Source organism: Apteryx mantelli, chromosome Z (genome assembly GCF_036417845.1).
Source record: "Apteryx mantelli isolate bAptMan1 chromosome Z, bAptMan1.hap1, whole genome shotgun sequence".
NCBI classification, from domain to species: domain Eukaryota; kingdom Metazoa; phylum Chordata; class Aves; order Apterygiformes; family Apterygidae; genus Apteryx; species Apteryx mantelli.
Genome location: NC_090020.1, coordinates 51,245,958 through 51,256,360, shown reverse-complemented (window position 1 = coordinate 51,256,360; position 10,403 = coordinate 51,245,958). Strand labels below are relative to the sequence as shown.

The 10,403-nt window shown below is 36.6% G+C and overlaps 1 protein-coding gene across 2 annotated transcripts; it reads right to left on the bottom strand.

The window, feature by feature from the left end:
• Window positions 1-2,050: 2,050 nt before the first annotated feature.
• Window positions 2,051-10,327, bottom strand: LOC106496972 (carnitine O-palmitoyltransferase 2, mitochondrial-like). 2 transcript variants are annotated; one of them, XM_067316031.1, is made up of 5 exons: window positions 10,178-10,327; window positions 8,577-8,657; window positions 7,417-7,523; window positions 4,519-5,820; window positions 2,051-2,746 (listed from the first exon to the last, which is right to left on the bottom strand). In XM_067316031.1, exons 1-5 carry the CDS (start codon window positions 10,270-10,272, stop codon window positions 2,418-2,420), a joined length of 1,914 nt encoding a protein of 637 aa, XP_067172132.1. In that variant the 5' UTR covers window positions 10,273-10,327; the 3' UTR covers window positions 2,051-2,417. The 2 variants fall into 2 exon arrangements, 1 of the variants encoding a protein (XP_067172132.1); XR_010886946.1 differs by lacking the exons at window positions 2,051-2,746; window positions 4,519-5,820; window positions 10,178-10,327 and adding an exon at window positions 9,222-9,299 and having other exon boundaries at window positions 7,482-8,657.
• Between the last annotated feature and the right edge of the window lie 76 nt (window positions 10,328-10,403).

Below are 10,403 nucleotides of genomic sequence, written 5' to 3'. Positions count from 1 at the left end.
ACAATAGACGGCAACATGCCAAAGAGGCAACAAAGTTAAGGTTGTTAATACCAAAGTGGAGGAACTGAGTTTCCAAAACAAGGACTCCTGTTTGGAAAAGCTTTTTTAAACCATTTCAGAGCAGGCACTTCTGGAATTGATTTTAGTTTTATCTCACAGAAGATAAGGCATGTTGCTTACTCACCTGAGATGGGATCTTAAGAGTCTTAGCAGAATACTTTATGGTACCTGGGAATGCTACTTAGCCACAGGATACAGACTTCTTTTAGTTTTCATTAAGAGAAGCTAAGGTGCAAAACTATATATATAAAATATATATATATTTCTATGTAAATATAGCTCAAACTGCTAGGCTATAACTCATGGTGAATGGAAAAGGAGGTAGTTGCAGGATAATTTCTTTATTCAGATGTTGTCCATCTTTTAAAATTTGGAGAACCACGCTCTAATACATAAACATAACACATAAGGATATTGTAGCAGCTTCAAACCAGTGCCTTTTTATGAGGGCATGGCTTATCAATACTTCTTTGCAATAGTGCTTTCATGTTGCTGTGAAATACAATTTTAACTGTATTAGTATCCCACTGTATTAATATACACAACTCATCCTCTCCTAGGATTATCAACTGAGGTAGAAGTGTCTCATACTATCTTTCTTCAAATACAAAACCACAACAGCATTGAAGTTAGGGGCAGAACTGCTGGAGCAACAAAAGGGGCTAAGAGATTTTTATAGGATGTCTTATAACAGGATTTAGGAATCACAGACTGATCCCTTATTATTCCTTGCTGATACAAAGAAAAGTTTAATAAAAGTCAATAGGTGAATAAAGACATAGACATATATACTGTTTTTCAGGATTAAAGACCTAATATCCAGTAGTTCACTTCTGGATTTACATGTTTAATATTCTGTCAGAACTACTGAGGATTTTGTTTTATCTTAATTGCTCTATATGTAATCCATGTCACATTTACAATGTATGCCTTTGAGACAGGAACACTGTAGTATATGAGTTTTCACTGAAAAACTATCACAATTTTCTAGCAAGATAAAAGGATAACAATCCCCATTATTCCTAGCAAATGAGGCAAAAATTAAAATCAACTGTGCTTGTTAATTTTAGTCCCATAACTGAGTCAAGATATTGAGAGCCTGTTTTTCCAGAGTACATAATAACATACAGCTCTTTTATAGAAAGAGCTTCCTTCATGGTGGTTTCAGGTGAGCACCCTGTACTTACATAAATCATAACATAAGGTCTCAAGAAAATGAGAAACATACGATTAGTCATTGCCAATTAAATTTTTTTCAAGTGATTTTTCTGTACTTAAAAATTCTAGCAAGGAAAAAATACTTTAATAGTAACTGGAAATTTTTCACATATATCATAAACTTACATACAAGCTCTAAGTGACACTGTACTACATACATTTAAGACAAGAATCCTTTTAACGTTATCAGTGTTTATAGGTGCTGTTCTAAACCTGTGCTACAGCCTTGGTGATACAGATTTGAGACTGTCTCTACATCCTCAATTCCTCTTACTCTGGGATATAAAGAGAGAAGTAAACCACTAGAGGAAAAAGGAGAAGAAAGGTGGTAAGTGAATGTTCATGTAAATTACATACAGACAAAGGCTACTTAAAGGGAACTGGAGCATTAAGTGATGATCACCATGCCTTTCCATCTCTGAGCAGCTCCAAGTCTTGTCCAGATCTTTCAGTTTCATGGAACTTAATTTCAGTTCTTTGTGAGTAAAAATCTCGGCACAGTATCATTCCTACATTTCTCTGATGCAGAGCGTTGTAAAGGTACGAACTGCCCTCTGCAGATGTTCTGGAAGAGAGATACCATTTTGTGAAGTCACAGACACAGTTTGGCTTTGGTGGAAAACCTGCTTGTTCAGAATGCCAGAAGCTGCTGTCTCTTGGCCGAAAACTTAACAGATCTTAATCAAGATGTACAATGAACAATTAAATGTACAATTGAATTCAGTCAGCAAAATGTCTCTCCTATGCTCAAGTAGGTAAGCTTTTATTTTAAAAACCTTCTTCAAAAATATAAAACCCATGAAGATATGGGTTAGCGTGGCCAAAAAAAGGAAAGGGGGGGAAAAAAAAAGGACAGAAAAAACAGACAAGTTTACATCAGCTGATGCTACTACAACAGAAAGATTGAGAAGGAAAGGCTTAAATTAACGTTGAAAACAAATGAACAAGAAATAACAGCATGAGATCCATCATAACATTTTAACATCAGTCTGCTCATGTTTCCCTTTCTTTTATAATGTTTTTACATTTGCATTTTCCAGTAATAATGCTCATTATTGTATTTCTAATGTTCTTTTTTGCCATTATTTTTAATAATCAGAAGTTACTTTAAAAACAAAATTTTGCTATCATTTATGGTATTACATAAGAGGTCTTCCTTCTAAAATATCAAAAATGTCATTCAAGCTGTATTCAAGACATCTCAGAAATTCCTGTAGTTCTTCATCTAAATAGCTAGTTGCATTACATCCTAACCAGTTGTCTGACACATGATATCCAATTCCAAAGCCATCTGATACTACTGGCCCAAATCCACCAAGATTAACTGCAGGACTTTGTAATGTACTAGTTGAAATTATATTATGATTTATTTTCTGGTAGGCGGTGTCAAGAAAGAAATCAGGCGTAGGTTCACCTCTGGACACTGCAAGATGTTTCAATGCAAATAAATGGCGATCAAATCCATTTCCTAAAAGACAAAAATGCACAACCTGTTTTAAGACCTGAGAATATGTATTTTACTAATTACGATGCAATATTCTTCAGAGATTTTCTTTAAGCTTGTAACAGGCAAATACCAAAGCTAAAATAGCTAGAAACGGTACTTTTACACTCTGGTATTTCCCTTTAGTATACCAGATTAATAAAATACCTAGGTTAATAATTTTGAACATCTTTATTAGTTGTAATGAGATACCTGACACATGTGATCTTGCACCTTTATTCAGGTAACAAGACTTCAGCTGAAATCAACAGAATGTACTTACTCAACATCAGATGCATGTCATTTATATAGATGCCTAATTTAGACATCCAGTTCTGAAAGTCCAGGTTTCATAATGGGAACATAAATTTACATAACCCCTCCTCCTAGCAATTTCACTAACATGGCTTCTTTTCCTCCTCCTGCATTTACAAAGGCAACAGATTAAAACAAACTGAAATTTCCAAAATTTTTGGATGGATGTTCTGAAAAGATGAAAGCCGAGAGACGCACACAATTCTTCTCTGTGGTCATCTGGCTAGGAGAGCTGAATAAACTGTTCTGCAGTTATCTCCCTGTGTGAGCCACAGTATGGAATAAGAATCACTTTTTTTGTGCAAGAGAATAGGGTATTCCAAATGGATCATTGTTTTGGCATAGCTTTATTCCACAATAGCATTTACCTATGGAGCTGTTGAGGAACTGCCATTGTTAAATAGCCGGTGAGTAGCTACTTCAGTTAATTTCACAATGTGAGTAGCTCCCCACAGAAAAGATGAATATTATATTCTGGTTACTTATTTGACACTATACAGCTAGTATTTAAAGTTATAAAAATAAATATGGATTGGATTCCCCCCCCAAATTAATATTCTAATAAAAATTAACTTACTCTATGAACTTGTTTTAATTCTCTCAATATCTTATGCCAGTTTTTCTACCTTTTAAATTAACTTTTAAAAAAATTGTCTTAATTATCTAGTTATGATTCTTTACCTCACTTCATTTGTTTTTTTTTTGCTCATACATTGCTGCTGCTTTGCTGTGATGGCAGTCCATTATACTGTATAAAAGTAGAAATGACTTTTAATTCTAATCCTCACATAGCATTCTAAAGAGACCTAGAAGGGAGATACATATGGAAACTGATGCCTTTTCTCATTTTCAGTTATTTTAAGTGTCTCAAACTGTTAAGAAATGAGTACAGATTCTGCATGCTAGGGTAGAGAATTTCTTTTTTTGACTATTAAAAATTGAAGTCTTATCATCAAAGAATATATGGCAACTGAAATGAGACAAGGAGAGAGCACAGACATTGGTAGTTCAGAATCAGAGGGATTCTTCATTAGACTTTAGAACCCACCTTTCTTGATAACAGTTTGAAGAAAGCAATATAAACAAGGAGTCTTTGGATTTAAGGTCTCTAGCTTGATATGTTAATGTATACCTTCTATATACATACAGAGAGACTAACACTCTTAAAATCTGCTAGGGAAATAAGGGTTGACATTCTAATGTTTTTTAGGTAAACTCCACCCTTCATAAAACACAATTTCAAAATTTCCTTACAGATTATAGAGCAGCCAAAAGGGCAGAACACTGATTCTTAAAGCATCTTTTGTAGTTTGTTTGTAACAGCAAGGACTGAGATCTAGATACCTCCTTCCCATTACAATGAGTCTTGGGAGGCCTTCAAACACGAAGAGAATCAGATAACATTAATAAATTTTTAAAGACTTCATTGGCATGGAACTAACCTAAGGCAGCTTCCATTTGTAATCGTCTATGATACTTTGAACATTCATCAATCATATTTCTCAGTTCCGCTACACTGCGTTTACGTCTTTCTTCAACAATTGCCTGTGAACACTGTTTTGTGAGCATAGATGTGGGTCGAATGGTTTCTGTGCGTCCATGTTTAAAAGCAGCGGTACTACATGCTTCATATGAAGGAACAACTTTTCCAAACTGTCGATAAAAAGTAATCTGACATGCAAGTTGAAAGATAGCATCAGGACTCATCCTCTGTTTTACAATATAGTCTTTCCCAAACTTTCTGAACTGAAACCTTTTCATGGACATTTTCTTCTTTCTTTCATCAAACTTCTCATGTGCAACCTGTATAGCAGATTGGATTGAGTCATTCAATTTAAACTTCAGTCTCTCACATGTTATGACAGTAGTTTCTGAAGACCTAGAATGTGGCAAGAGAGCTGGATGCCGTGTACTGTTTCTATAAACTTCATTTACAAAACGGAGAACTGCAACTCCATCTCCCCAGGAATGCTCAAAGTTTATTCCTGCATGGCCATCACCTGTAATAATCAGACTAAAAGATTTATCAAACCAACGATTGAAGCCATTTCCATGAAGCAAGCACTGGGACAGCTCATCCTCATCCTTTGGAAAAATATTATCTAAACAGAGACAAAATATTGCACTATCAATTTTCTTTAAGTTTTCTTCATTACCTGCTTCAAGAAGTTGTTGTCTAACTGTTGCCCAGATATTCCTGTCTTCAGTGGTCAAGTATGAGAGTGCAAATTCAGGTAAATGATCTGCCTCTTGTATAATATAAATTAAATGAGCCACAATTTCAGATGGATGCAGAATATTATCAACAGAATCCAACACATCAAAAACATAAAAGTGTCCATTTCTCATCACTAGCAAATGTCTTGAGCATTCACTTGTAAACAGTTCATCTTTGTTTAGTTTTGGAATTCTGGAACTTCTGAAGAGACGTTTATATTGTGACATATCTAATGGATATGCATTTACCATATATGCTCCATACCATGACACAGAGGTTGGAAGAAGACGAATAAAGTTTTTGAAGAGCCTACTCTCACTCCACTTGGGGTTTCCATAGTATATATCTGGCCTTAAATAATTATTTTGTAGAGAGTTCAGAAATTTTATGGATGATATTATCAGATTTGTTGCTCTTACCAACTGGTTGTTGTAGGCTTCTCTTGGATCAGGAGTTAAACTAATAAAAGGATTGAAGTTTAAAACAACAGGTTCTCTAGCAGAAAGATACATATTAAACCAAGGATCTACAAAAATAAGATTAAAACTCAATTAAATCCCAGTTAGCTATCTGTAGAAATACATCGTATAAAATATTTCTATATAGCAACTTGTTACTTTGTGGACACAGCTTTAAATTCATACAAGTGTTTTGACTGATATAAAGAGAATGTAAAATACTCTTAAAGATTGAAGCTTTTACAGTAAGTTCCATTTATATTTTTTATTTTAAATTTTCACTATAAATCTGACTTTTTTTTTTAAGGCCATGTTTTCATATAATGAATAGAGTATAAGAGGTAGGTCTACCCAGTTAGTAACTCCACTCCTGGAATTACAGCAGGAGTTATTTTTACTTTAGTCATGATGCTCTGTATCATTTTGTTTTGAATTCACTTAAAAATGCTTTTGTAATAAGCATAAGTTGTACGTATCATTTCACAGAGACTTCACTAAACATTGGCTTTCAGAGGGGGTAATTAAGAGTAAGACCAGAATATTCTTTTCCAACAGAATACATTTTTTGACAAAAGTAAACCAAAGGAGAGATATACAACAATAACAAAAGAATAAAACTATTTTAAGAGTGTTGTTGAATGAACTAATGTTTGTAAAATACATAGGAAAGTGTTTACACCTAAAATTTTCCAGATGAAAGCCATTACTGTTAAAAAGAAAACATAATTGATTTTGTTCTTTATTACTTGTTTACACACTTCCTTTTATCTTTCTCCCAAGTATTTATCTCTGCTTGGACCTTTTCAAACATCATTCCCTTACTTTCCTATTTTTATTGGATGACAAAACATTTGTCTGGATAACCCTTTAAAGATTTCTGTAGATAAGAATCTACATTCAAGACTATAGCTTAAGTTGCTGCCAAATATGTAATTGAAAATCATGATGTAATTTAAGACTCTTCGTTGTGGAAAACTGAATGAAGATTATTGATTATTCAAATATAACAACCCCCCCCACCAAAAACCTCCAAATCTTTTCTTGAAGAAAAATTCTGATTTTTTTTTGTAAATGAGAAGGAAAACGCATGTCAAATTTGTGTCTTCTGTTATCTTTTAGTAGTATTTATTATTTATCCTTACATTGTAAATGTATCAGAGCATATTAATGATTGGAGCCTTATTCACAGTGCCTCTTAATTGGAATTAAGGTGAAAATAAGGCTTTTGCCTTTATACAATCGATGCTATTTATTGTATGCTGTTTCCATCTTCAGTTTTAGACTGGAAAGTGAGATCTCGTCTCTTAGAAACTGATTTTCACGACAGGTTCAAAACCCAAATAATAGGGTCTATGAGTGTGATTTTTGAAAAAGTACCATTTGGTTCTTCTTTAAGATTTAGTAGAGAAACAGTTAACATTAAGAGGGGAGGGAAAAAAGAAGATATATGAAATTTAAACAAAATTGTATTATTTTGCATTAACAAAACATGTTTTACTATTAGGTTAATAGAAGATGAAGAGATGGAAGGAAATTTCTGACATGTGCTTCAACATAAAAGCACCACACTTGCCATGAAAAAGTAAATGCAAATAGTCCAAAAGCCCATCTTGTTGATTCCAATTTTTGTTACACCTTAATAAGATATTAAGTGGAAAACAAACCTGATATATAGCTTGTATGGGTGTTCTTTTCATCTAGCTCAACCAACTCTCTGTGCAATCGCTTGCCAGCTCCTTTTTCAAACTCTTTGGCAATTCTTTTGGTATTTCTACAGTATTGAGAATAGTACATTATTACAATATAGCAAAATTCCTCTTCATGCTTATTTTTTCAAATGATCATTTTTTGCAAAATAAAAATTAAACCCTTAAAGCTAATCTATTCTGATTGTCTCTGAGCAGAACATCTTTTATGTTGACCAGTCTGGCATTCTGGCTTCATTTTTAATTGCAGCTACAATACAATTAGTAAAGCAGTGGGCATTGAAGCAAGCACCACAAAACATCAAGTTCTAGTAAGTCAGTTTATATCTGTGTAACCTCTAGACCAATAACAAATGCAAGGTAATTTGAGGTTACATTTATCTGTCTCAACTTAGAGGAGAAAAACACATAGGTAAAATACTTAAGGATTTTATGGACTGAGTCAAGACTGCATCTTAAGCTTACAGAGCTGGCATTTGGAAGTATCTTCTTACTTGAAAACTTAGCAATTTGACCTGGCCTGTCACAGTGCTTTCAAAGGTGATTTTTTTAAGTGCAAATGTGCACTTTAAGTAAAATAATAATAATGACAACCTGCATTCCAAGAAAATATTGTGAAAATAAAAAGTGATACTGGGCTTAGAATTTGTTTGCCACTTCTAAGATTGCTCACCTAATTTCCAAAGTAAACAAAGCTTAGACAGTCACATTGTCCATATCTGTCTGTCTGTCACCCATTAGTAGTGAATTTTGGCTATAGTCAGCTGACAGTGAAAAAGCCTCAAAGATATTAAATTCCTACAAGTTTGGTAAAAATAAGCTGCTCAGTAGACAGACCTTAATTAACACTCCTATTGAGAAAACAGCCAAAAAAAAGGCAACTATTCTCTAACTATACAGTATATACCCAAAATTTCAGGCAGGAAAATAGCATTTTGAATGCCTGAACTGTTAGAAAGCTTTGATTAGAAGTGGTATCTTAGCAGAGAAGCAATAATTCAAACTATCAGACAAAAAGCCATGGAAAACTAGGCTTCACAGCCTAGGCTTCATCAAAATAAGCCCGTTTATAAACTCATTTTCATTTATATTCTTTTACCACATGACACTTCTCACACCTGTATTGTTTATCATCCAACAAAGGTTCCTGGGCAGCCAAATACCGCTTGAGAGTATGTTCCAGTTTTGGAATAGGTAATCTAGAAGTACAGAAGTATACAAAAGGCTATTAGATGAAAATTAAGTAATTTTCTATTGATATGGAGAAGGCAGTAACGACAACATTCAAATCCACAAGAAACATTGTCTCGGCACATGCAGCTCATCCTCTCTCATGCTCTCTCAATACATGCTTCTGTAGTAAGAGATATGTTGACAGCAGACCAGGAAGAAGCTGGGAAGCAGGGAGAACTAGAAGGAGAATTAAATAGCTATAAAATCATACCGGAGTTAAGAAGAAATAGTATCAACAGCCCACTTAGAAGCATAGATCTGAACTGGACCCCTGAATTTCTGGAAATCCCCCAAAAATTTTAAATACAAAACAGTCATCAAATGACTGCTTGGAAAGTATTTAGTTTTTGCATAAAGATAGCTAATTATTAATGTACCCTGTATTTTAATTCTGGAGAATTACAGTTTTAAAATTACCTTCTAGTTCTTTTTATAAACAGAAAACTTACTCCTGACAAAGTTTTGCTATAACTCATTGAGAACCTATGACATTGATAGCTGAATAAATCATTTTGTTATGAATATATTACCTGGTGGATTTTTTAGTTATCTAGGTATCTTTTATCCTTAGTTTTCTCTTCTTACAGTGCACATCATCTCATATTAACTGATATTAATAGATCATTTTCATTTACCTGATATAAAGAATGTTATCTGCACCCACGTAATATATTTTTAGTAACAAAACCTAGAAACTTTATACATTACTGAAGAAAACTGTTTGTGGGCAAGTGAAGGACAGAGCTTCTGCAAAAGTGTATTATGTAGTTCTGAGGCACTTCTCTCTGTGGACTTCACATGCTGAGACACTCGCTCTTAAGCGCTTCATCCAGGGGATCATAAAGTGGATTAAAATGGTCTAGAACTTTCAGAATATGCTGGATGTATGCCATTTCTTCCCTGACCCCAAACTACAGCTGTTTCTCCTGGAAAAGCAGTCCCAAGCCTCTCTGAGTATGCTGAGGCCACCTACACAGCAGAGATCCACTGAACAGTGTTTATCGGTACTTCTGTTTGGGCCATCCTTAAAGAGGCCTTCCCCACCCCTCTGGTTCCCTAGCATCCACTCCTTTCTCGCTCCCCTTGGTGACTGCTCCGAAACCACTTCTCCCCACAGCTCAGCACCAGCACAGGACCAAGCCTCGGCAAGGAGAACGTGGCCCAGGTGCACGCTCCTGCCACGCCTGTATAAGTCCTACCACGGGTCCTCAACGAAGTCCCCGGGGAAGGTTAGCAGAGGAGACCTCTCCACAGCAAAGCTCCGAGGGCGCAGGTCGCCTTACCCCACCGGGGTGGCCGGCGAGGATGACCCAAGGAAAAGGGCCCCCAGCGCGTAGGCCCTGCGCCGGGGCCGACCCCAGCGTGGAGGCCCGGCGGCCCGCGGGGCGGCACGGCGCGGCACGGGGCTCCCCGCTGCCGCCGCCCCCGCCCCGCGCCAGCCGCGGGAGGGGAGAGGGAGGGCGCGGGGCCGGCCCGCGGCCCCCACCTGGGCAGGCTGTCCTGGAAGTGCATGGTGGGGATGGTGCTCCTGTGCACGAAATGATGGTCCGTGTCCACCTGCGAGACGATGCCCTCCGTCATCCCAACGCTCTGCCAGTACGCGCGGCGCCCCACCGGGCCCAGCCGCCTCCGCCAGGCGCCGAGGCCGCGCAGGGAGCGCGGCCGCAGCATGGCGGCGCCGCCCGCGCGCGCCCGGGGCCGGCCGTTGGGAC

What these genes read in the sequence shown, in the direction of transcription:
- LOC106496972 (XM_067316031.1), bottom strand. Translation starts at nt 10,272, where the DNA reads ATGACGGAGGGCATCGTCTCGCAGGTGGACACGGACCATCATTTCGTG. An exon ending in CCATACAAGCTATATATCAG is followed by an intron (nt 5,821 to 7,416) that starts GTTTGTTTTCCA and finishes TTATTTTTGTAG; the next exon opens with ATCCTTGGTTTAATATGTAT. An exon ending in ACAAATGGAAGCTGCCTTAG is followed by an intron (nt 2,747 to 4,518) that starts GTTAGTTCCATG and finishes TTTGTCTTTTAG; the next exon opens with GAAATGGATTTGATCGCCAT.